The sequence below is a fragment of the Lipophrys pholis genome (assembly GCF_963383615.2).
Source record: "Lipophrys pholis genome assembly, chromosome: 4".
In the NCBI taxonomy this organism is placed as follows: Eukaryota; Metazoa; Chordata; class Actinopteri; order Blenniiformes; family Blenniidae; genus Lipophrys; species Lipophrys pholis.
The window spans coordinates 17,042,766-17,070,462 of NC_137637.1; the positions used below are offsets into that span (position 1 = coordinate 17,042,766).

Sequence of the window (27,697 nt, forward strand, 5' to 3'; positions counted from 1 at the left end):
GCAACCGTGGCGGACCTGGACAGGGGGCAGGTCCGTTTCCTTGTTATGTAAGATCCTTTGGACATTTGTTTATCTGCAAAGACAAAGCATGCCCGCAGACACATGACAGGACATGTCTCTGTGTAGGAACAATGTGGAAAAGTTTGAAATAACTTGATTATATTTCTGTTTTGTCAACGGAGAATCTGAGCATTTGAAATGTCTTTTAAAATCCCAGAGCCACTCAACTGAAGATAATTAACAAGTCTTTGCATATTGATCCATTCTTCTTAACATTGTAGAGTTGTACAAGTGAAACAAGTAAACAACAAGATCACTATGAATGCTGCTGAGTCAGACCCTGTCAATCATTTTACCAATTAAAGCTGCCTGTCCCTCGTTCAACTCTCACACACTTCCTGCTCTCACGCAACCGACCTGTCCAGCAGTGAATAAAAGACCAGTGGGAATGATTTGGAGCTTCACAGAGGTGTCGTGCTGCTGCTGCTGCTGCTGAGAGAAGGGCACCTGCAGAAATGGCATACTTTCTCTATTTGTCTGCAGAGACATGGACTCTGCTGGTGGCCCTCGTCACACTGGTATATGTGTAAGTGTGCTCAGCCGCTTCTGGTCTTTGCTTTAACATCCGTTTCTCTTACAGTTTCATGTCTCTGGCAGGTATTCCACTTGGAACTTTGGGATCTTTAAGAAATTAGGCATCGCTGGTCCCAAACCGATCCCAATCTTTGGCACTATGCTGGCATATAGAAAGGTTGACCACGCTGCTACTCACATCACCATACACTATGCAAGCATCACAATGAACTGTGGGTCATTTTAAAAGTGTGATGGTTTATCGTTATGTCTGATTTGCATGGAATGTATTTTGTTTCATTGGACTGATACTTGTAAATATTTTGCTTGAACATTTAAACATTGAAAGCTAAAAAAAAAAAAAAAACCAGACCACTCATGATTTAGTCAGAAGATCACTGACGCTCATCATTACAACTTGTGAAATTAAGATTTTAAGCAAACACTGAAGAAGTCTCACGCAATGTATTGAGGTTGCAGATGTCAAAATGATGAGCAAAACAGTTAAAAATAGTATCTTAGTAGAAACAACACCATCCTTTAAATTCCTGTATTATTTAGTATTGATTTTCTTACATAATGGTGTATAAAAGAAGTCAACACTAACCTTTGCTCTGCTTTGCTGGATGATAAATTCCACTTGATCATAAACTGGAGGTGTGTGACCAATCGATTAATGCTGGTATTGATACAAGTTGATCAAACATGATAGTAGGACAGTGTGCCTCGTGCAATTTTACAATAAAGTGGGAGTGGACTGTTTTGAACTTGTAGTGTTGAAGGATTCAAAGCTCCAGCATTTGTAATGTTGGTAATGTTGTTACCTTTCCACTTCGTAGCCTGAATATTAAAGAGAGCAGCCTCGGGCCAATTTTACTATCTTTAATATGAAAACCTTTGTGCACTTATGCTTACATTAAGGCTTTGGTTTATTCTGTCAGTAATTCACAGACACAGAAATAATTTGTATTGGATAACTATTTACACTGTTGGGGTCAGCGTGTGATCAGAATATGCAAATTACCCTAGTGGTAGGCTACCGGAAGGTTCTACCCTGTCAGAGGTAATTTACATATAAACGAATCGCCAAACAGAAGTAAATTGTTATTTACGGGTTGACAATTACTGATCACTAGCGGTAGGCCACCAAAGTAATGGATTACTGGAGTAATAGATTACTAAGGTAATGTACCAAGTGTAAGTTATGCAAAGCTATAAAGGTTGATTGGAGTAAATAGTCAGTTATCGGCCAACAGCTTTGAGCTAAAAAGGGTCGCCTGACGGGAGGAACCTCCACGGGGTCCAATCGCGAAGGCGGTCCACCAGTGGCACGACCGGTCAACAGGCGTGACGGGTCACTCCTTTGTTGACAACTGCGGGTCAGTGGCGTGACCTACCGAAGCGCCTGTGGACCCACAGGAGGCGACTCGCTGGAGTAACCGGGGAAAAGCTCAAGCTGCGAAGGCGTCACAAATGGCTATTGACCTATCAATGAACAACGGTACTTGATTACGAGTGATGATTAAATTACGGAGAGCAACCTATGATTCAAGTTATCAATGAAACAAACCTGCGATTTGTAAGTCAATAACTGAGGGGAGGCTGAATTACTTCGGTGGAGTGGACCACCGAAGGTGATCTGCAAGTAATTTAGAATGGATTGTTAATCAAACAAGTTTGGTTATTTATCTAATAACAATCGGGAGTAATCAAGGAGGAGTTGGAATTAATTAAGTAAAGTCGGGGTTTACTAATTAAATACAATGAGTTATTTGAATGAGCTAAACCATTGAAATTGAATTAAATGCAGTTAGGATTATTAATTGGATAAACTTGCGCTTTATGAATTAATAATACTGGATAATTGGATGCTGAGATGCACGAAAACCACTTAAAAATGATTAAAAGCACTCTTGAATATTAATTGAATAAATTGACTAATTTATTAATTAATAAAGCATACAAATTATCTATCTGCAACAAAAATAAATGAACAATAGCTTAGAGACAATTCAAGTTGTGATTAGGTTAACTGGGTAACAGATCAATCAATAATAGTGCGGGTAATTAACCACAGAAAATGCGATGAAACACTTAAAATTATTTAAAAGCAATGCGGGTTATTCCCGTGGAAAACCTGCATTCATTCGCCAACGCCTCCTAGGTGTGTTAAATTACCCAAAGCGTTAAAATCATTGAAATTGATTTCAACCATTCAAACTATTAATCAATTGAATATTACCGTTACTTAATCAAAGTCGGGGCACCAGCTGAAGTTAGGGTCTTAAACGAAACATCAGTCTTAAAAAAGAAAGTTCAATTAAAATGTTTAAATTATTATTTCTGATTGAAATGATAATCGCAATTTAACTGAAGCAGGAAAGGAAGGCTGTAAATCCGAGCACTGACTGTTACAACCAGCAGTTGTCGCTGAAAAGCACACAAAAACCACCAAGAATCGTTCAATTCAACTATTAAGTGTTTATTAACAAACGTCTATTCCTAAATCATCAATCTATGAATCACATCTAATCAATAAACATCAAGCAAGATCTCATAAAACAACACAATACAAAACAAAGCCAGCTAATAAAGTGTGTGTGTGTGTGTGTGAGTGTGTGTGTGTGTGTGTGTGTGTGTTCGAGTGTGGGGGAGCGATGTGTGTGAGTGGGTGTGTGTGTGTTCGAGTGTGGGGAGCGATGTGTGTGTGTGTGTGTGCGGGTTTGTGGAGCGAAAGGGGCGTGACTTGGTGAGAGGGTAATGACCACGAACGTCCACCAGAGGGAGGTAGACGTCGGCGGTCCGGTGTAATCACCCGATCTGGCCACTAGGTGCGCGTCGGCGCGCGGGGCAGTTGTGATGACTTAATGCAACCACCAGATGGCGGTACGAGCGGTTGCAATTACCCACGCGACTACCAGAGGGCGCCAAACGGCTCGGCGACCCGGCGAGGAAATCGATGTGATTACCCACCCGGTCACCAGAGGCGCTCGGCGTGCTCTGCCTGGGATAGCGTGACGTCACTGAGCTCCGCACGGGCCGTAGCCGTCGGGAGCGCGCCGGATTCCTTGTGGCCGAGAAATCCGAGCCGCAGTGAACTACACACGGTCCCAGGGACGCACTGAAAGGAGGCGCTTGGAGGCAGCGGCGGCCGTACCGTGCGCTGGTTAGTGAACAGGGAAACAGAGGAGAAGAGGAGAGAGAGAGAGGAGAGAGGAGGGGGTGTCTGACTGTGTACACTGACGCGACCGCCTCAGCTTACACGTACAGAGTCCAAAAACGGCTGTTCAGGCAGATATGGACTCTGGGAGCAGAAGCGTGAGCTGAGGATGAGGAGGCTCGCGCGTGCGTGCGATGATTCGCGTGGATGGCCGTCCACGCGTAGACACAAAAGTACTCAGAAACAGGGATCGGCGTCCCAAAGTTACAAGTACCAACAATAAACACACAGCAATAATAATATCACGTTATTCTAATTCCTGCCCAGACTCTAAGCCTTACTTGGTTGGACGAGGGGGAAACGTGCTTCCGTGGCCAGGTGAAATCCGTCGATTTGTGGCCGCGGGCGGTTCTCTGGCGTCCCAGAAAATAGAGACCTGGCGTGGACTACGGAGGGGAAACCCGTAGTGTGATCCGAGGGGCGATCAGCAGCTTCTTGCGATGAGGGGGGGAGTGAAGAAGCGATGCTCAGGTCGGTCTGCAGACGAGCGTGCGGTTGCAGCGCGCGCTCGGGGTCCGGAGGATGCAAACAAAAAAAGGGAAGAAAAAAAGAAGGGGAAACCAAAAATAAAGGGAATTCCCGCTTTTCTTGAGCTCGTCCAGCGAGGTGAAGAAAATTCAGGCCCGGTCCAGGTGCGTTAACACGAGGCGCTTTGTCTCCTTACGAAAAGGTGCGTCTGGGTTGACGCGATTTCGTTTTGGAAGAGGCTGGATCTCTTCCCGGGCCTGAATTTATACCGTTATGATGTCTTCCGGGCTCCCCGCGGCGTTGGCCGTGGTTCAGCCAATCCACGCGGGGTTGGCTTGCGCGTCACCGGGCCGGTGACCCGGTGATGACGGGATTTTGGGTCCCCCTGCCGTCGAGCTGCAGTGCCGCAGCTAGAGGAGGGGGGACCCGGGGGCCCCCCAGGGGGGGGTCATGTGATCAATGGCGAATTTTCCAGGGTTGAGCACATGGTTTCTTTGTTCTCAAAGAAACGTGGCTCACCCCCCTCCTCGCCCCCCCCCCCCTTCCTCATGAGGGTGAGTGAACAAAGGATTTTGGCTCCAACATCCCCCCTTTGTTCCGAAGAGTGGGATGCAGGTCACAGTCTTTGGAGCAAACCTGGGCCGAACAATCCATAGAATCTGTGAACGTCCCCATGTCCTGTGAAACATACTGTCCTTCTCTGTCCACCAGTTCACATGTGAGGTTATTTCCTGAGCAGGCTGGGCTAGTCTGGGCAGGCTAAGGCTAGTCTGGGCAGACTTACTATTTCTATTCTAACTATCTAAGCACACATACATTTCATTTCTTAAGGGTCGTCACCAGTGAACATGAAAGAGGTAGGAAAGGGACAGGAGAGTGAGAAATAGGAAGGGAACGGGTGGTTAGGAAAAGGGTTAGTAGGCCGTGCCTTCACCTCTTGGTTGGGTGAGGGCTGGCCTATTGTGTGTTTGTGGATGGGCCCACAAAACGTGGCGAGACCAGGGTCAGGGAATCCAGTCGGGCCTGTAGTTTCTGGATGTACTTGTACATCGCGTACGCCACTACGGCCGTGATGATCCAGCCACTGAGCAACATTCCGAGCGCTGCCATGCTGATGGGATGGTCTTGGTATGGGTGTCCACCTGCCCGCCTAGGGAAAGTGGCTGAGAGCCCTGTGGGCTTTAAATTGAATTTAATCAATTTGGTTCCCTCAGCCAGAAGCTGGCTTTGGAGGGTGGCATCAATTGTGAAATTGTGCCCGACGAATGCATCCATCATCTCAATCTCCACCTCGTGTCGGTCGGCATCGAGATGATGGAGGATTATGTCGTCAATGTGTACTGTAGCCCCTGGTGGGACATTGAGGAATTTTGTTTGATTGGGCAGGGTGAGCTTGGTGGCTATATCATGGCGGTCGTAGGACATGGTCGCTTCAGAATGAGGTGTGTTGACGAGCCATCGACTACCTGCTCTCTCTACTCTGGTCTCGGTTCCTTCATCTTTGATGGACAAACTACCTTGACATTTCTGCTCCGGGGCGTCTGCCCTCAGCCCACATAGATAGTTGGTGACATCTCTAATGAAAGGGTTGCTGGGACAGATCCAGTGAATGTCTTTGGTGTTTGTGCACATGCTGAGATTGGGGACCAGGTAGAGTGAGGGGTTGTCGTCGTGGTAGGCGAGTGTGGGTGGCGTTCGGAGGTGTACGTGTGTGTTACCCTCCCAGAATCCCACATTCAATACGGTTTTTAAACGGTACACATTCTGCTTTTCAATGATTGGTAGGTTTAGGATAAATCCTAACTCTAGGTTCTGTGGGTTCACAGAGATCGGAATAGCACTGCCGAGACTATATGCCAGATGTACCTGTGAAGGTTGTACAACAGTGGTGGTAGTGGTCTTGAGAATCTGTTCAACCAGTGTTAGTGGAACTAAGTACGTGGGGATCTTCCCGGTACTGAGGCTACTCACGGAGGAACTGACTTCTCTAAGGAGATCTTGCATAAGATCCCTGACTATTCGCACATACGTTATGTCCTCACTGACGATACTTGACAAGGTTGTTAAGGCATGCAAGGTGTTATTGATTAAAGCAGAATGCAAGTTTACAGTGAGTATGGTTCCCTGAACCGTTTTGGTCAAGCCTTGTAACTGTTCACTCTGTATTAGGAGTCTCTGTTGGATTTCCGGCATTTCTTCTTCGAGTTCCCCGACATGTCTCTGAAGGGCCTTCAGGCTGACCGAGTTGGCTGCGGAGAGGCCAATCGAGAACAGCGAGCCGATGCCTGCTGCTGCGGAGAGCAGTGCACCGAGGAACCGCTTGGGTCGCTTACCGTCGCTGAGGTCTTTCTCAGTGACCATGAATTTGTCCAACTGTTCAAGCATGTGAACCGTTGCCTGTTTCGCATGCTCGATGGTGTCGGTGGTCTGGATTCCGCTTAGCCTTCCCTCAGTCAGCTGGGGGGGCTTGCGGATGTGGTTGCGGTATACATCCCAGGGGTCTAGGCGCACGTAGAACCTCTGGGTGTATAAGCCGCACCGGGTGATGAGAAGTCCAGGCGACCCCTGAAGGATCATGCGGGTGGGGAACGTGTACAACACCTTGTCGAGTGTCTCGTCCCTGATGAGGGATGGAGGTAGGTCGCCAATGACGGGCACCCTGAGCTCGAAGTCGTGAAATGAGCTGTCGACCAAGACGCCTAGTGGTTTTCCCGCATTCACCTGAACCGGATTGTGGGTCAGGTTCTGGACTAGCAGGTAGGCTGAGCGGTTGGTTAGCTCTAGAAGGGGTGTGCCACAAATTGTCAGGCAAAGGTCAGAAAAGCACGGTAAGGGTTGAAAGAATGCTTGTGGGCCAAGCATCCTCTGCCCCTTGAGCAGTGCGAGACGGATTGGGAACCCGGCTGTCCGTGCTGGAATTGTGGCTTCCAACTCACTAGCAGCGTGACACGCCTGCGGGATCGTCTGACCGGATGCCATTTGCTCCGGCTCGGTCGTCAGATGCTGCGTGTCCGCGCTCGCCAGTGACCACAAAACCTGGTTCACGGCGTCCAGCTGGACTCCAAGCCTGACAAGGAGATCCGCTCCTATGTGACAAGGAGGGCGGAGCTGCGGGACGACACTCATATAGTGCATGGCTTTCTTCTGTCCTATCTGCACGGAGAGGGCACATACACCAGTTGCTTTGATTAGTGTCTGCGGCGACCCTGCAGCAAGCAGGCGATGGCTGTGCTGCACTTGGACAAGGAGTGCGTTGTGTTGGCACAGATCCTTTAGAAGATCGGCATCAATGGCAGATTTCTCTGACCACAGAGCCAAGAGTGTCTCTGGGACCAAGGTCCCATTCAGGTGTACCCCCCCCACGATGTGGGGATTGTATAGTGGAGATCCATCGTTCGCCAGTGCGCATAGGAATGATGGATGCTCTCTCAGAGACTGATAGCTCCTAGACTGCCGCGACTGCTGGCCGTCAGGGAGCATGACAAGAGGGGTGTTTGAGCCAGATTCTTTGGAAGGCGTACACATGGGATTAGAACTTCTGGACTCGATGGCAGCGTTCATGCTGTCAGAAGAGGGAGGGTCCATGTCTGGACCGATTCGAGTCGGGTTGCGTACTTGGGCCCAAAGGTACCCGCGACGGCAATCGATCAGTGGGGCTAATCGGTTAAGGAGATCTTGGCCAATGAGTAATGGTTCTGTGTCCAGCGTGGTGACATAGATGGGATGCACCAAAGACATCTCTTGGAAAGTGACATCCACCCAGACGCGTTGGGTGATGGGTGAAGTGTCCTGAGTGAAGCTTCTGATGTTAATGCTGCAAGCTTCGACCTGCAGTGGCTTTCCAAGAGACAGCAGAGCTCTCGCAAGCTCGGCGAAGGTGGCTGAACACATTAGGCTTATTTCGGACCCGGAATCTAACAGCGCGAGGGCGTTTACACATCCTCCCACCACCACGGATGTGTAGATGCGGTTGGCGTTCTCTCGGTGCACGAGATTGCCTAAGAAAGTCAGGAACGGCAAATCGGTGGACTGGGAAGCTGTCGTTCTTGAACGTTCTCCCGCCTCACCTGTTTCTCCCCCCCACCCGACAAGGTAAACCTTGTTTGTGGTGGGTCGGGGCCGCCGCTCTAGTCAGGAGGGAGGGGGCCTACGTCCCCGTCCCCTTGAGGGGGGGTGGCGCCCCCTTTGGTTGGACAGGTCCAAGTTCTGTACAGCCTCTTTGATGCAGGTTTGAACCCACTGCTGTAGCTCAGTCTTTAACTGGTCAGCTCTGTAGCGACCGTGGTCCCTTTCCGAACCTTTCATTTTCCACTTTGAATTCGGGTCGGGCCCTTTCTTCGGTTGGAAGTTTTGTTCTGACCTGGCCCATTTTCCACCCTTTTGATTCGGTGGAATACCCTTCTGGCTCTGTTGTCCCCCCTTTTGATTTGGTTGTGCGCCTTTCTGCTCAGACGGAGAGGGTGTACCAGACCCTCCTCCAGCATTCGTTCTGGGTGTCGGCAACTCATCGCCCTCAAGCCTCAAATCCGTGTTTTCCCTTGGCTCCATTTCCAGGACCCTCTGGTCAATGTCAGGCTTCTTACCCGGGCATTGACGCAATTCCCACACCATCTGCGCGTGCTGGCGCAGTTCCTTCATGGTGGGTTTGGCGGTCCTGCAAAATAGAGCCACATCGAACCTCCCACTGTCGTGGAGGTTGTTGACAAACAGAGACTTGAAGGCGTGATCTTCCTCCAACCCCGGTGCATTGCGGCCTTGGAAGTAGGCCACTCGTAGGCGCCTGTAATACTCCTTTGGAGGTTCAGACTTCCGTTGGGTGATCGCGAATGCACCAAACGTTGCCGAAGCAGGGTCATTGTACAATGAATACTCTTCCCGGAGAGCCTGGCAGAGGGTGGAGTACCGGTCTCGGGTGTCTGGCGGCAGGGATTCCATGAAAACATGGACTGTTCTGGACGTTGTTTTCCAGAGAAGCTTTAGCTTCTCCCGCGTGGAAGGACGTGCGATGTCGAGGAGGCAGCGTTCAACCTCACGGAGGTAGTCCTCGATACTCGCGTCCTTGTTGCTCGGGTCAAAGCGTTCGATGTCCTTTGCGAGGGATTCGAGCTGGCGGGTCCGGACATCCCACCCCCTCACGGGACTGGGGCCGTCAGAGTCCTCTGACGACAGTTCCCCGTGGACTGCTGTCTGACGCGGGTCGGGGCCGCTAGGGCCATACAAGGGAGGTCTACTGGGGTGTAGAGGCACCCTCCTGGACCCCTGCTCCCGACTGCTAGCGTCGCGTGGGGGCTGCAGATGGGAAGGAGTGGCGGAGTCGTCGAAGCGCACCGTGCTGCGGCTGCGCGTGGGCTGAAAAGAATCACCATCTAAGCTATATGAGGCGTCATACCTCTGCGTTGTGGCGCATGAGGAGTCGATAGTGCCAGACCTCTCTGGCGAAGCCAGATTACGACGACCCCAATTAGGGTCACGTTGCGCACCTAGGGTGGCAGTGTAAAGCTGGTGTCGGAGATTTTCTTCCCTCTCCATGCCCATCGCGATTAGCGACTGAGCTTCTTCTAGGTTTTCCTTTAACTCCTGGATCTGAGGCTCACTCTCTAGTGTGCACTCATCGACCTTCGTCTCCTTATGAGGAGGCAGAGCCCGTTGCTTCTCGGGCTCTGAAGGCTGATCCTCGTCCTTGGAGGCGTCCAGCTCCTGTCGGAGGCGAGCGTTGTCCTTGGATAGCCTCTGGTTGTCCAGACGCAGCCGATCCGTACGCTCCTCCGCCTCCTTTGACTGTAGCTCTGCTCTACGCTGGTAGAGCAGGCTGATCTGGCCCAGGACGTCCGGCACTGTACGTGCCGGCTTGTCCCCTGGGTTGTTGACAAAACTTACCAGCTCTCGGATCTTTTCTTCGCAAATCTCAACGCTGTAGCGTTCGAGATTTGCTTTCTCCTCCACGGAGAGACGGACGAGGTGGGACACCACGTCTCGTATGGCCGGCTCAGTTAGCACCGGCGGAGCCTCGGCTCCCTGTGCCCGGGAACTCTTACCCTCCATTGAGTGGTTGAGATTTACGCCCGAAGTCAACAACGTTAGCTGTGGTTAACGGCAAATTAGCTTTGCTACTGCACAGGTAACGGCTGTACCTGTGTCTTACAAACCTCTCGGTTTCGTTAATTGCTCGAGCTGCACCCTATCCAAGTTAGTCAGATGCGTCTAACACCTTGGCGAGCAATATTGTTAGTGTCTATTAATCGTAGTCAGAAATCTTAACACAGCGTGTTAATCATGCGTAGAATGCAGGGAAAGCAAGGCACTAACCACTTCACCACTGATTTCACACCACAAGTGACTTTGTTCGACAGTGCTGAAAAAGTGTATCTTGAAAACCAATTCTGGGAGAATAAAGTTAACGGCTACACCTTAAGTGAACGATTCAGGATTATTTTGTGCAGTTATTCGTAACAATGCTGGTTTACAACAGCCTCACACGGGGCACCATTATGTTGGGGTCAGCGTGTGATCAGAATATGCAAATTACCCTAGTGGTAGGCTACCGGAAGGTTCTACCCTGTCAGAGGTAATTTACATATAAACGAATCGCCAAACAGAAGTAAATTGTTATTTACGGGTTGACAATTACTGATCACTAGCGGTAGGCCACCAAAGTAATGGATTACTGGAGTAATAGATTACTAAGGTAATGTACCAAGTGTAAGTTATGCAAAGCTATAAAGGTTGATTGGAGTAAATAGTCAGTTATCGGCCAACAGCTTTGAGCTAAAAAGGGTCGCCTGACGGGAGGAACCTCCACGGGGTCCAATCGCGAAGGCGGTCCACCAGTGGCACGACCGGTCAACAGGCGTGACGGGTCACTCCTTTGTTGACAACTGCGGGTCAGTGGCGTGACCTACCGAAGCGCCTGTGGACCCACAGGAGGCGACTCGCTGGAGTAACCGGGGAAAAGCTCAAGCTGCGAAGGCGTCACAAATGGCTATTGACCTATCAATGAACAACGGTACTTGATTACGAGTGATGATTAAATTACGGAGAGCAACCTATGATTCAAGTTATCAATGAAACAAACCTGCGATTTGTAAGTCAATAACTGAGGGGAGGCTGAATTACTTCGGTGGAGTGGACCACCGAAGGTGATCTGCAAGTAATTTAGAATGGATTGTTAATCAAACAAGTTTGGTTATTTATCTAATAACAATCGGGAGTAATCAAGGAGGAGTTGGAATTAATTAAGTAAAGTCGGGGTTTACTAATTAAATACAATGAGTTATTTGAATGAGCTAAACCATTGAAATTGAATTAAATGCAGTTAGGATTATTAATTGGATAAACTTGCGCTTTATGAATTAATAATACTGGATAATTGGATGCTGAGATGCACGAAAACCACTTAAAAATGATTAAAAGCACTCTTGAATATTAATTGAATAAATTGACTAATTTATTAATTAATAAAGCATACAAATTATCTATCTGCAACAAAAATAAATGAACAATAGCTTAGAGACAATTCAAGTTGTGATTAGGTTAACTGGGTAACAGATCAATCAATAATAGTGCGGGTAATTAACCACAGAAAATGCGATGAAACACTTAAAATTATTTAAAAGCAATGCGGGTTATTCCCGTGGAAAACCTGCATTCATTCGCCAACGCCTCCTAGGTGTGTTAAATTACCCAAAGCGTTAAAATCATTGAAATTGATTTCAACCATTCAAACTATTAATCAATTGAATATTACCGTTACTTAATCAAAGTCGGGGCACCAGCTGAAGTTAGGGTCTTAAACGAAACATCAGTCTTAAAAAAGAAAGTTCAATTAAAATGTTTAAATTATTATTTCTGATTGAAATGATAATCGCAATTTAACTGAAGCAGGAAAGGAAGGCTGTAAATCCGAGCACTGACTGTTACAACCAGCAGTTGTCGCTGAAAAGCACACAAAAACCACCAAGAATCGTTCAATTCAACTATTAAGTGTTTATTAACAAACGTCTATTCCTAAATCATCAATCTATGAATCACATCTAATCAATAAACATCAAGCAAGATCTCATAAAACAACACAATACAAAACAAAGCCAGCTAATAAAGTGTGTGTGTGTGTGTGTGAGTGTGTGTGTGTGTGTGTGTGTGTGTTCGAGTGTGGGGGAGCGATGTGTGTGAGTGGGTGTGTGTGTGTTCGAGTGTGGGGAGCGATGTGTGTGTGTGTGTGTGCGGGTTTGTGGAGCGAAAGGGGCGTGACTTGGTGAGAGGGTAATGACCACGAACGTCCACCAGAGGGAGGTAGACGTCGGCGGTCCGGTGTAATCACCCGATCTGGCCACTAGGTGCGCGTCGGCGCGCGGGGCAGTTGTGATGACTTAATGCAACCACCAGATGGCGGTACGAGCGGTTGCAATTACCCACGCGACTACCAGAGGGCGCCAAACGGCTCGGCGACCCGGCGAGGAAATCGATGTGATTACCCACCCGGTCACCAGAGGCGCTCGGCGTGCTCTGCCTGGGATAGCGTGACGTCACTGAGCTCCGCACGGGCCGTAGCCGTCGGGAGCGCGCCGGATTCCTTGTGGCCGAGAAATCCGAGCCGCAGTGAACTACACACGGTCCCAGGGACGCACTGAAAGGAGGCGCTTGGAGGCAGCGGCGGCCGTACCGTGCGCTGGTTAGTGAACAGGGAAACAGAGGAGAAGAGGAGAGAGAGAGAGGAGAGAGGAGGGGGTGTCTGACTGTGTACACTGACGCGACCGCCTCAGCTTACACGTACAGAGTCCAAAAACGGCTGTTCAGGCAGATATGGACTCTGGGAGCAGAAGCGTGAGCTGAGGATGAGGAGGCTCGCGCGTGCGTGCGATGATTCGCGTGGATGGCCGTCCACGCGTAGACACAAAAGTACTCAGAAACAGGGATCGGCGTCCCAAAGTTACAAGTACCAACAATAAACACACAGCAATAATAATATCACGTTATTCTAATTCCTGCCCAGACTCTAAGCCTTACTTGGTTGGACGAGGGGGAAACGTGCTTCCGTGGCCAGGTGAAATCCGTCGATTTGTGGCCGCGGGCGGTTCTCTGGCGTCCCAGAAAATAGAGACCTGGCGTGGACTACGGAGGGGAAACCCGTAGTGTGATCCGAGGGGCGATCAGCAGCTTCTTGCGATGAGGGGGGGAGTGAAGAAGCGATGCTCAGGTCGGTCTGCAGACGAGCGTGCGGTTGCAGCGCGCGCTCGGGGTCCGGAGGATGCAAACAAAAAAAGGGAAGAAAAAAAGAAGGGGAAACCAAAAATAAAGGGAATTCCCGCTTTTCTTGAGCTCGTCCAGCGAGGTGAAGAAAATTCAGGCCCGGTCCAGGTGCGTTAACACGAGGCGCTTTGTCTCCTTACGAAAAGGTGCGTCTGGGTTGACGCGATTTCGTTTTGGAAGAGGCTGGATCTCTTCCCGGGCCTGAATTTATACCGTTATGATGTCTTCCGGGCTCCCCGCGGCGTTGGCCGTGGTTCAGCCAATCCACGCGGGGTTGGCTTGCGCGTCACCGGGCCGGTGACCCGGTGATGACGGGATTTTGGGTCCCCCTGCCGTCGAGCTGCAGTGCCGCAGCTAGAGGAGGGGGGACCCGGGGGCCCCCCAGGGGGGGGTCATGTGATCAATGGCGAATTTTCCAGGGTTGAGCACATGGTTTCTTTGTTCTCAAAGAAACGTGGCTCACCCCCCTCCTCGCCCCCCCCCCCTTCCTCATGAGGGTGAGTGAACAAAGGATTTTGGCTCCAACACACAAAGGGAATAAATGACCTTTTTAAATGTGTGGAAGTTCATTGCAGATATTACATTTATACTTTATTCTCTATATTTATACTATTCTATATATCTTGAATAAAATTAGAGATATCTGCAAGATGGTATCTCATTTCAAATGAAACGACAGTGATTGGATAGCTGGAGCTGTACAGCTCAATTTTAAATTTAGTCTGCATTGTTCATAAATCAAATTTTTTCTCTCTCAGGGATTCTACCATTTTGATGAGGAATGCTTCAAGAAGTATGGAAAGACATGGGGGTGAGTTTGCATGTTGTTCTCGCATGAGCTCCTGTATGTGTAGAAGATGTTTCTGATTGTGTTCACTTCTTCACAGCGCAAATGGAGCCTTCTGTAAATTTAAATGTGTTTTTTTGTGTGTGTGTGTTTACATGATTTAAATTCTCCTTCCTTGTCACATTCAGCATTTTTGATGGCCGTCAGCCCGTGCTGTGTATCACAGACCCTGTCACGGTAAAAGCTGTTCTGGTCAAGGAGTGTTACTCCTTATTCACCAATCGAAGGGTACGTGAGATCAATTTTTACTTTCTTACCACCATCGTTTGCGCTTCTAGTTAAAAATGCTGCATTCAACTTCATTTCAGAACATACACGTGAACGGGCCGCTGTACGATGCTGTGGCCATCGCTGAGGACGATAAATGGAGGAGGATCCGCAGCATCCTGTCGCCTTCCTTCACATCAGGGAGGCTGAGAGAGGTGTGACCTTTTAGTCTGAGCATTTTACATCCTGCAGGCCTCATGCAGCCATTTGGCTTGTCAATGACAAATTATGAAAAAAAGAAGAAAAAAGAAAGAGAGAAAATGATTGTCCTGTGTGCACCTTTTTTTGCTTTGATTTTAAAATGGCACCTTCATGAAAATGCATTTATGCTTGAGGTGTATAATGTACTTATTACCCATATTCACTGTTTTGAATAATAGAAATGTTTATCCTGGTGGCCAGAGAACACGCTCAAAGAATCAAAAGCACCTGATTATTGCAGAAACATAAGCTTATCAACACCATGTAAAAAAAAAACTACTTTATAGTGAGAAATATATTCATATTGAGCAGACTGGATTAGGACATATGGCTCGGCCCTGCGCAGATGTCCTACTTCTTCATTTGACCATCTATAAAAATGACTTGGGCAAACCTTGTTTGGCTTGTGAACTCTCAACATGATTAGTTGACCTGGATAACAGGCTCACCATTGGCTCCATGCACTGTATGCATTTTTCCATTTCTAAGTGAAAATTAATCATTTTCTTTTGTCAAAGAAATTTGAAATGAAATGTCCAATTTGACTGTGTCATCAACACGGGGACTTCTTTGTTTATTCTTTTACCTCGAGCCCCTCAGATCTTCTCTTTCAGAGGCTGACGTAGACCAGAGTACAAACAAAAGCAGCAGGTGCTACCGCTGCGACAGCCAACATTGTAATTTCAGTAAATCGGTGTCTGCCTCTGTGTATCAGATGTTTGGCATCATGCAGCATTACTCGACCATCCTGATCAACAGCATGACAAAGACGGCAGACAAGGATGAACCACTGGAGCTGAAGGAGTAAGAGCACATCCAAGCAATTGCATTTAAATGATTCCAGACAAGAAATGACAAAAGAAAAAAGAAAAGAAAAAAAGCCTTTAATTATTACGGTATTGCTATAATGTCTGTGTGCTTGTTCAGCTTCTTTGGACCCTACAGTATGGACGTCGTAACGAGCTCGGCATTCAGCATAGAAATTGACTCACTCAACAACCCCTCATATCCCTTCGTCTCCAACATCAAGAAGATGGTCAAGTTTGATTTCTTAGCGCCTCTCCGCCTCGTAGTTGCTAAATTACTTTTCTAATTGATTATAAATTGCAGTTCTGAGAAATATCTGCCCTGTTAATATTTATTCAACAAAGGATTTGACGTTAAATGTGTCTTTGTAATTTCAGCCTTCTTCCCCTTCCTTGGTCCCATATTTGAGAAAATGGAGCTTTCCCTTTTCCCAAAATCGGTGACAGACTTCTTTTATGCTGCCCTGCAGAAGATCAAGTCCAACCGAGAGACCAGCAAAGAAAAGGTACGGATATCAGGAATACTTTGTGACCTTGTTGATCACGTTTGTTGGACTCACATATTTTATGGTAGCCTTTTGTTTATATTTTGTATTGTTTTATCATTTCTTTATTTTTGGTGTTAAAAGCTGCTCTGAAACATCTCCTTCATCATTGTTAGCTGGTTTGCTTTTGGCTTTGTACTCGCCAACTTTTTAAAAAAAATTTTTTTAACTAAGCATCTCTTTGTTTGGCTGAAGAAAAATAAATAATAATTATTATTATTATAATTATGTATTTTTATCTTAATATAATAAAAACATACTTTCTTCCCCACAAATGGAAATACTGCTACAGTTTTTCTTGACCATCAACCCACATAATCTGATCCTAATGATGACATGTCATTTTTTCCTATAAATGTTAAATGGTTGGTTTATTATGAAGTTACAATATAAATATTAATTGTCATGTGGATGCACAAATGCATCGTTTTGAAATATGTCAGTTTTGTTCCTCTCTGAATTTTCTCACTTTCCCAGCAGGATTTTCTTTTTTGAGTTTTATGGCATTAGGATATTATCAATTTTCTCAATTCCCAGTTATTCACAAACTACTACACAGGAGCATTTCCATCGACAAGTTCAACTTCTAGGGACAACTCTGTGATCGACTAGACTTGCTGTCTGTAAAAGCACCAACACAGAAAAACCTGTACTTTTTATACTGCTGTATTTTTTCCACTTGTACCATTAAAAAAACACAAACAAAAAAACATAGTCAGATCATTTTTCTTTTTTTTCTTTTTTAATGTGTCTGCCCCTCAGAATTGAGTGGATTTCCTCCAGCTGATGATTGACTCTCAGAAAAACTTCAATGGGGGGGATCGGGACAAAGGTGATTCATACGTTCACATGTACAATGAAACTTTACTTGGAGCTGTTCTAAATCCTGCTGTACGTCCTCGTTATTTCCCCAGCTTTGACTGATCATGAGATCCTCTCACAAGCCATGATTTTCCTGTTTGCTGGCTATGAAACCAGCAGCAGCTCTCTCACATTCCTGGCTTACAATTTGGCCCAAAACCCAGAAGTGATGGAAAAAGCTGCAGCAGGAGATCGACGCCACCTTCCCCAACAAGGTATCTGATTGGTGTGAAGCCTGCAAGGTAGAGGTATCTACTTAAAGAGGTGTCCGTGAGCTTAGAGCCATTGGCGGGGCAAAGGGGCTTATAGATAGATACATAAATCTCAAAAATGCACATATCAGACATGTCTTAACTTTTTGTGCTTCCAACGTGAGGGTTTAAAAGAAAAAAAAAAGCTCGTTATTGAGGCTGAGAAGACAATCTAAGTGTTGTTAAATTACGCCATTATGGGATTCAAATTAAGGGATTTCCTTACTATGATACATTTTATTTGGTAAATAAGCTTCAGTTATATTTTAGATGTATCAGGATTTCACTGTTTGAGCAATCTCAGAGTCTTTCACTCACATGTCCACCCACATGCACCACTAGAGACAGCTGCCATGCGATGTGCACACACACTCACATCAACGTGAGCTTTAGTGTCTTGCCCAAGGAAACATGGACACGGGGAGATGATGTGATTGAACCTCAGAAGTGGAAGATGAATGACCGAACCACAGCCCTCCCATATACTATGATATGTTGTGGTAAAAAAAAAAGAAAAATGTCAGGCTTCAGATTGTGCATAAATCACAAAGTTGTTTTGACTCTTTCCTTTTTTATTTTTTTTTATTTCCCCTTGTCCTGTTCGGCAGCTTGGGCCAACAATATGATGTGATTGAGAGCCTTCGGAGTCAGAACAGTTTTTGCTCTTGCAACAGGAAGAGACCTGTAGTCTCCTCCTGTTGTCGCCTCCATCAGAAGTTGGCATGGGTGCCGTACACGACTGGGGGGGGAACGCACAAAGAGAGAGAGAGAGAAGAGAAGAGAGGTAGGGGGTGGGGATAACATACAATACCTTTGTTGTGCTACATATATTATTTGCAGTTATCACACTGATCCAAATACTTTACAACTGTTATTAGATTAAACCAGCCTGAGAAGCTCTGTCTAGACAGACTCTTTCCGTCACACACCAGTGTACCTAGTGAATGTTTCTGTGTATGCAGGCTCCCATTGAATACCAGCGCCTCATGGAGATGGATTATCTTGATGCTACCATCAATGAGTCTCTCCGATTGTACCCCATCTTTTCACGTCTGGAGAGAGTGGCCAAGGCATCGGTGGAAATAAATGGGATTACAATTCCTAAAGATATGATAGTCATGGTCCCCACCTGGACCCTCCACCGAGACCCGGAAATATGGCCCGAACCGGAGAAGTTTAAGCCTGAGAGGTAATGAAAGGAATTTATAGTTTTTTTAGAAGGGCGTGGGAACACAGATTGAAGTCAGTGGCTTAATTTCTGAGATGTGTATGTGTGTACTTTCAGGTTCAGCAAGGGAAAGAAAGAGACAATCGATCCCTACACATTCATGCCTTTTGGAATGGGACCAAGGAACTGCATTGGCATGCGATTCGCTCTGGTGTCTATGAAACTTGCCATCGTGGAGATCCTCCAAAGGTTCAGCTTCGCTGTGTGCAAAGAGACTGAGGTGAGACCGCAGATGTTCAAACACGTGCAAACACGATTCATTGCTTGTTTATATTATAAACTGTTACGTAATGCTGTGAGATTTATCTGCCGGTTCAAAGATCAGAAATCACAACCTGATTTCACACGGTCATCATGTCTGGATTTCTTTTGATATTTTCTTGGAGATTCATAATGAAACAGTGCATTTGTACATCATTAACAATTTCTCTGCACATTTCCCACCAGAACCCCCTTGAGGTTCTGCTGTCTCCAAAACAACCCATCAAACTGAAGCTGGTGTCACGTTCTTAAATGTTAACTTTAAACAGAGAAATTAATGAATAGATGAAAGTTTGAAACGTGTATAAAAATATAACTCCCCACCACAAAGTATAACAGTAAAGTTTTGAAGACCTCTGTATCTCTTCATCTTACCAAAGTCAGAAATTGAACTTGACAACTGCACAATAAAGAATGTATGCACATATCCCATGTGCTGTCTTTAATACATAAATATAATTCCTATGTGTTCAAATGTGAACAATAACAAAAAGTAGTGGCCGTCTCTGCGCTGACGGCGTTCTTCAACTCTGATCACGCCTCTCAAATGCACCGCCTGAAAATTCCACCAAAGGTCACAGAGTCAGGGGAAGAGTTTGTTTCTGCGTTAGTTGAACTGCTGAGGCCGTGTTGCAATGGAAACCTACAGGAAAAACGTATTGTGGCTCAGCTGATCAGCAAAACAAACTACCCCCGCAACTCAGAAAAAGGTTGCTGCAGGAAGGGAGGGAGACTCGTTGAGCACGGCTTTTGGATATCGGCAAAGAGGTGGAGTCTGATTTAAGTCAGTCCCAGCTGTTTGAGATTCACAAGGTCAGTGTGGACATTGGAGATGAGTTGGAGCCTACTGTGAAAAAGACCCTTACAGTGGGAATGAAGAGCCCGAGGCTGGTGAGAGTCAGCGTTGAGGTGATGAGGATGTTGGAGCTTCATCGTCATCTCTGACCGTGAACGAAGACAATGAAGAAGAAGATGATGGTGCCATTATTGACAATGACGACGACGATGACTTTTCCCCCAGTTCAACAAAACACAGAGGCCCCCGCTGTCCAATCTGTGTCAACAGGCGCTTCAGAGACGCAAACAAGCTTGCCGGGCACATGAGGACGCACGCGAAGGATACAACTGTCCATACAGCTGTCCCATCTGCGCTCTGACCTTCAGCCAGTCCTACCGCATGGCTCGGCACCTGAAGAAACAGCAAGAGACGAACAAACAAGTCTGTACCACCTGCGGGGAAAACTTTGAGAGTTCGGCAGATCTGCAGACTCATAGGTTGACGCTCAAGTCGCAAGTTCTGCCGTGTCCACATTGTCATAAAAAGTTCACCAACAGAGACGTGTTCTCCTGTCATGTTGCACTGCACAGCGAGACCCAGTGCACACAAACACTAGAGCCTGGTGTTCAGTGAGAAAACTAAAGTGAAAACTCAAGAACTCTCAGATGCAGGTGAGGGGGTAAACTCTGATACTAGTGATCTGGAGGGTAAAGAGGTTGAAGGTGATGCTGCGTCATCAAAGAACAACTCCGGAGATAAACCTGTGGATGAAGGCAAAAAGAAAGGCTAAGGAGCCTCTAAGGCTCAAAAATGTCCAAAAATTGTGTCGGCAGGCACTTCAGAAGACAAACTCAAACTCGCCAGACATATGAGGAAGCACACAAAAGAGAAACCCTTCAGCTGCCCTGTCTGCGCGCAGACTCTCAGCCAGTCGTACCACATGACCCCACACAGGAAACAGCATGGCCTCGGCCAGTACATCTGCTCCAAGTGTTGGGAAGGTTTCGGCAGCTGGCTGGGGCTGGAAACCCACAGGAAGACTCACACCATTGAAGGCCTCGCGTGCCTGGCATGTGACAAACAATTCAAGGACAAGTCTGTCCTCGTAAGTCCTCTTAAGGCAAGCGCACATGGAGGTGAATCAGAAGTTGAACAGCTGCAGCATCTGTGAGGAGAAATTCAAGGTGGAGTACACGCTGAAGAAGCACCAACAAGCAAGTGTGTGTGTGTGTGGGGGGGGGGGGGGGGGGGGGGGTCCAGGCTACTTAACTGCGGTCTGGGTACCTCCCCCGACTTTGCACCACCCACAATTTAAAAGAAAGAAAAAAGAAGAAGCACCAGCAAGGCCACCAGAACGAGCAGTATTACTGTTCGCTGTGCGAGAAATGCTTTCTCAAGTGTCTGAGCCGGTGCCCCTGTTAAGTTTGCACCCTGGGCAGTTGCCCACAGCAAAATCCGCCACGCACACACACACACACACACACGAAAAGAGAGAAAGAGGAGAAATTGGTATTTTACCAGTATTTCCTCCAGCTTTAGCAGTTTAGTGGCTCCTGGTCAGCCAACATGGCAACCTGCTGTTTTGCTGCAGAGTTACTTCTGTGGTCATTAAATTCAGCTTTACAAAATAAAGCTAACGACTTTCACTTTCTCAATCAGCCGTCAGGTAACTTTTTAAAATGAAACTCTCTGCCCTAAGATTATTCCACTCGGTATTGTGCTGCTCTGTAGTCATGGTGCTGTGGCCAGAGACGCTGTACATAAGGCTGCTCCAATAAGGGAGTTAAAAAAACAAAAGCAAAATGGAAGTAAACAAAACTGCATTAATTACGTTAATTTTCTATAACGAGGTAAACGTTTCAAATCAATTGATTAAATGAACACGTCACTTTTGACAGCAACAGTGAAAATTAATGCTAGAAACATGGAACAGCAGATTTATATATTTGCATTAAATATGACAAAGAAAAATGTAAAAGCATTTAGTTATTGATTGTTGAACAACCACACCATTACCATCATCATCATCATCATCTTAACCGATGCTATTAAAACTCTCTGAACAAATATCAATGTTCAGTCAATCAACTATGAACAAGAAAGTCACCATTTATGGGATATTTTCATGATATTAGTCTTTATTAACCTGCTACAGTCATCATTGGCCAAACAAACTTTCCAGCCTTATTTGAATGAATGAGTGCCTCCCACCTCTTGTCAGCACAGACCGCTTGACTGAATAATGATGGTAATCATCTGCCCATTATGAGAGACAGGGTTTTCAAGTATGATCTATAACGCCCTGGAGATACAGAACATATTGTTTTCAGGGAAAGATGTGATCAAACAACGGTCACAAACTTTTTAACCACACAATCTGAATGGTTAAAAGCTCAACTTGAATGTTTTGTCACCTATAAAACTGGCAGATGCCAGAAGTCTCTGGTTCTGCAAAGGTTTCTTCCTGTTAGAGGGAGTTTTTCCTTTCTACCATCTCTTGCTCATGTGGATTTGTTGGATTTCTTTCTGATAAAAGCAGCTAGAAATGACTGTGTTGTTCGTGGTGCAATATAAGTATAGTTGAATTGAATTGAATTGAATTGAATCGAATCGAATCGAATCGAATTGAACAGAGAGCTGCAGGTCATTGAATCATATAAACTCTATGAACATTTTGCAACTCAGTATAGTTGTTTAAGTCCCTCAAAACTCTGAATTGGTTCATTAATGATGGAAGTTGGTCACATAGCGTAAACATTGTTAAGTTAATGTTTGTTGGACAAATCACTATTGGGAATGTATTTATCACATTTTGATTAGTTTTCCTTCTGGTGATGGAGAGCAGCGTTTGATCTCTGAGCAGTGTTTCGATCTCCGCTTCAATTGTTACATTTCCCCCAGAGACCATCTGGGTTGTTGGTTATGTAATTATTTCTGGCCATCGTAAATCAAACGTCAGTTTTACACACAATGCAATACTAATTGCTTTCTTGTACCAGTTAGTCAGCTTCTGAAGTTTTAACCAATGAAATGGGTTTAATTGCTCTCTCGCTCTCTCTCGCTCTCACTCTCTCTCTCTCTCTCTCCTACACTGTCTTTGCTACTGTGACAAGAAATGGATCAGTGAGACTCCTCCTCAGATGTGTCTCACATTATGTTGTGAGTACTTCAGCAGTTCCTACCTGGCTGTGAGCACATCACTACACCATATATACGATTCATGATAGTGGGATCTACGATAAAGACTGAATGCATTTTTAAAAATGGGAGACAAATGGAAACTCACACAAAAAAAATAGACTTAGTATATAGAAGATACTTCCATTTGCAAATGTCATCGTTGATCATTCCATTGTAACAATTGTTATTAGTCCCAACTATACAAGACTCACATTCATAGTGTTCAAAGGCATCATAAACATTTGTCTTAACGCTGAGGTTTCTCCCAGGACACGTCTGCTGTGTCCCCAAGATAACATCAGCTTGACACTTGCCTGATTGAACATGCGAAGCAACAAACAGCCGCACTCCCTCACACCTGCCACCAGCTTTACTATCATTCTCATATACCAGACATTGGCTGAGCTGGCTAAACCCTTCCTCGGCTGAGCCTCAGATTAATGTTGAACAGCCTCAGGCAATCAAGTTTGTTCAAACAGTGTTTCTTCTCACAAAAGGACTTCCTGCTCCGCCAGTTGTTGTTGATTCGAGCCCAGAGTAATTTCAGTGGATGCTGTGCTCCTTATCACCACATATTTTTTCGAAGTATGGCTCCAAGCTGTCCCCGTCTGTTTGTCTCCACAGTGTGAGCTACACTGTTGTTGTGTCTGACACATTTCTCCCTCCACTGTGCCAAGTGAAGTTTGATGAGAGTGGCAAAGATGAGAAAGATTCATGAGTAATTTTAGAGACACCTTTTGTGATAGTGTGCGTGTGATACCAGGATTCTGTCACCATACAGTTTCAGCCTTCTACCGTGTAATACACTGTTCAACCGTAAACTATGTTTTGAATGAATCGTTCTTCAATGTAGATGTCTTCTGCCACAGGAGGACAAAAGAAAATGTATCAAGGACTTTACTAGAAAGCACAGGGAGTCTCGAGTGTATTCTTAATTATGGTCTGTAACTAGATCAGAGTAATTTTTAGTCACCATGAAAAAAAAATCTCATTAAAGCGTCATCACGTGGCATATATCTCCTAAACACAATATCTGGGAGAACAGAGGTCAAAGTCGATCTGGTCCCTTTTCTTTTTTGGGGGGGAGGTTGTAGATCTCAATTGATCAAATCCACTATGATTGTTGGTACACTCTACTGACAAATGATTGGTATTTAAACTGTATTTTTATGTAGGTTATCTATCACCTGGTGGCTGAAGACATTAATGATTACTCCGGGGGTTTTTTTTCAGGTTCATGTCAGCGTCAACAAATATGAAGCCATTCGCCAAGAGCACAATGAACCTCCTCCCATCTATCCAATCATCACAGCGGGTGATGACCGAGTCTATTAACGGGCTGCTAGTTAAATGTTTTGCAGTACATGTGCAGGATTTATTCTTTCAAGCAATTCACGCCAATGCTCGACCTGGTTCAAGCCAATATAACAAATTATATGATTGTTTCTATAACTCTGTTTTATCAACACACACAAATGAAACATTTATCAAGAAGTGTGCTCCTTGAGCATTGCCATCACATTTATAGGACTGATTATTTTCTTTTGCTCACTGCCATTCTACTGCACTTTTGCATTATTCATAATGGCCACTTGGTCCTCATCGATGAAAGAAGGTCAGATGATTCGCTCATTGCAAAGTCCTGACTCCAGCTAATTTCACCAAATAACAAGCCTCAACACCGAACCTCACCCCTCTATTAGCGTCACTACTTTTATTTTCTCTTTACCATTATCCACAGAGCAAGCTGTTCCTCTTAATTGAATACGTTAGTTAAAATGATCATTTTAAAAGCAGGCCGAACAAGGATTATTGTATGGAAAGAGCTAACACTTTATGATCTGGGTTATCTGTGGGGAGTGCATGGATCATTTCCTTCATTTTGCCCCATCCCTCACATGGGCTGACAATTCCTAAAATTCAAGGGAGTATTTTGGAAAATCTGAACCAAACTCTTCAAATAAAGTTATAGCTAAACAGTAAAGCAAAGTCCCACTTAAAGGGGACATATCATGCTAAATCCACTTTTTTAGCCCTTAAATACATGTTGTTGTATATTTAGAGTGTTTAGAAGTACAGAAAAGTTCAAAGTAGTCTCTTCAGGTGCTCCGTTGATATCTTTATATTCTGTTTTGGTCATATTTTGCGATCCGTTTCGATTTTTCTATTCTCTATTACGTTTTTTGAACAATGACGTCACAGTATTCCCGGCGGAACTGCCAAATTAGGACATCGACACTTCGAGCAATCCGCCATTTTTGTTTCTCGCTGCGATTTTGTAGTCCAACCTAAGGGTGCCGAAGTTACGAGAGGATAAGTCGAAATGTTCGGTTGTTGGATGTAGTAACCCACAAGCTTCGTTACACCGTCTCCCAGCATCAGAACCTTTTCGAAGTGCCTGGTTGAGTTTTATTTTTCACAGAAATGTACCCACATCTGTGGGTAAGGTCATTTTTGTGTGCGCGAAGCACTTTAAGGACGACTGCTTCAGCAACCTCCGCCAGTATAAAGAAGGATTTGCCGAAAGACTTGGTCTGATTGAGCGGTCAGTTCCTTCTATCTATGGAGACGACGAACAGAGCACTTCGGTAAGCTGTATATAACGCTAAAAAAGTGTGATGATAAGACGTCCCTGTCATTGTTTTGTTAGCATTAGCAGTTGCACCGTCTTCATATGTTAGCGCTGTGTGCTCGTTTTAGATTATAATGTAACTTCTGTGTTAAATAGTCGTTGTAATACAGGCAGTATTGTAGTAGTGGGCATGGATGGAGAAGTTAGTGTAAATATAGTAACAAACCATTGCGTTACATCCATATGAAGACGTTGTTCTGTAGGTGCATCATCGTCATTTTCATCTCGCTCCGCCGGGTCCGACTCTGGCTCCAACATGTATGGCTGGATGGACAAATCTTCCGTTGTTGACATTTTGTAAATAATGTGTGAATATAAAGTTTCTGCGCCGCTAGATAATTGTATCTGTTCTATCAAACTACAAAGATGGCCGAACAGGGTGGAGTTGAACCGAGTGTCACCTCTGCAACCTGGAGAGGAGGCGGGGTATGAAGTGTCTCATTTGCATTTGAAGAGACCGCCCCAAAACGAGTTGCTCTCAGAAGCACATCAGAAAAGGGGTAGAAAAGGGGCCTGTGGAGCTCTAATAATGAGGAATTCAGACCCAAGCATTGCAGTTCCGCTTTATATAGACCACAACTGTATGATTTATATGTAAAAAGGAAGGATTTAAAAGCATGATATGTCTCCTTTAAGTTCCCCTCAATGGATGACTTCCCAAGGCTCCTTTGGCCCAGAGGACAATGGTTAATATTTGATATCAATCGTAACATAATCCTGAACCTTTAATCAGAGCTCATTTGGAGGGAGCTCTTCAGCCTCTCCAGCTCTTCTTTGTACCGTTCATTCCCGCAGCACACTAAAGTTTGCACGGTATTGCCATTCCTGGGTGCAATATGTATAAACAGCTCTCCTCCAACCACACTCAGAACACACACATTAGTGAACTCCAGACTGCAGCCCCCAAAGCTTACTAATGGGAAGGAATTGCTCTGTTCAGCACCACTGACGGCGCTCAGAGCTTTTTGGAAGCCCATATGGCAACTCGGCATCACACAATGCAACTGACAATGAATATTGTCCGGAATGTTTCTTTCAGAATCGACATGCGAGTCCATAAAAATGAACACTGTGAGCACGAAGGCACCAAGAAAAATCCGGCGCAACGTCCAGAAAGCTAAACGGTCAAAACACGCAGGTCATAATCAGTGTATATCGGATTGCCTGGACATGAAGGCATTGGGGTTTATATGTTTGTAGTTCATATTGATCGGGACTTGACTATGCTTTGAAATCTTACATAACCGACATATAGTTCAGTGAAATCTATGATTGAATGCTATGGACACACTAAAAGCTTTTCATTGATATTTGACGATTGTCCCCTGGCATACAGCTTACATAATAGCCCTGACATTTTCATCTGTAGGATGCCAGAAAATGAGCAGGCACAGATTTATAGGTCTCACAGCATAGTGGCTAGACGAGCTGGTGGCACAGAGCCAACAGATGAGGAGGGTCTGTGTGTGTGCGTGTGTGTGTGTGTGTGTGTGTGTGTGTGTGTGTGTGTGTGTGTGTGTGTGTGTGTGTGTGTGTGTGTGTTCTTTGAAATAACATGGAAAACAGATATATATATAATACATTGGAAGGGTAGTCCTACAAAAAGTGTTTTTATCAAAAATAAGATTGAAAATCATAAACTAAGGGTGAATTATGATTACAAAAATAAAAACAATTAAAAATCTCAGTTGGGTCAACTTGGACTAATGTTGTGCATCAAAGAGTTAATGTGACCGCCATGACCTCCTTTTGCCACGTGGTCTTTTTTTCCCCATGCATGCAGTAAATAAAGTTCACAGAACCATCAACCCATTTTAGTGTGATTATTGATTTATTTCTCAGATTTGAAGAGAGATGCACTGCATGTGAGCAATGAGACTCAGAGAGATGAACGAAGGTTAAAGATTAACCCTTTGTGGACCACATGCAGACAACATCTTACCTGGAACTCAGTGTTCTGGCTCCCATCCAGGGAGGAGGTCAGAGCTTATTAATATCCCATCTACAGGGAGAATTTTGTTTTGAGTCTGTTTGTGTTTGTCTCTTCCTGTTTTATTTTGTCTCACCTGTTTTGTCCTCACCACCATTCACTTGTCCTTCCTGCCTCCTCTCCCTCTGTGGGTGTGATTTGAGTGGATGTGTTTCAGCTGTGTGACGGCCTCCCCCGTCTAGAAAACTTCCTCCCTCATGTGTCTGGGCCCGATCATCTTGTACCTCGAGTGTCGACGTGACGGCCCACGGTCTCTTTGTGTTTCATTTGTTGATCGTCTCATTTTCTGCCTGTTTTGTGACCTTCCTTCCGAATCTCCTCTCAAAAACCACTGCTTGGATAA

The 27,697-nt window shown here is 45.5% G+C and overlaps 1 protein-coding gene across 1 annotated transcript; it reads left to right on the forward strand.

The window, feature by feature from the left end:
- Window positions 1–515: 515 nt before the first annotated feature.
- LOC308108281 (cytochrome P450 3A56-like) lies at window positions 516–27,595 on the forward strand (the record flags this gene model as incomplete). The annotated part of the gene is given in 17 exon segments (XM_080461110.1): window positions 516–586; window positions 658–751; window positions 14,266–14,318; window positions 14,483–14,582; window positions 14,663–14,776; window positions 15,538–15,626; window positions 15,750–15,898; window positions 16,007–16,134; window positions 16,936–16,938; window positions 16,942–17,005; window positions 17,088–17,209; window positions 17,211–17,249; window positions 18,248–18,474; window positions 18,571–18,733; window positions 19,841–20,068; window positions 20,472–20,657; window positions 27,512–27,595. Coding segments are annotated over 17 exon segments (1,914 nt in total).
- Window positions 27,596–27,697: the final 102 nt, after the last annotated feature.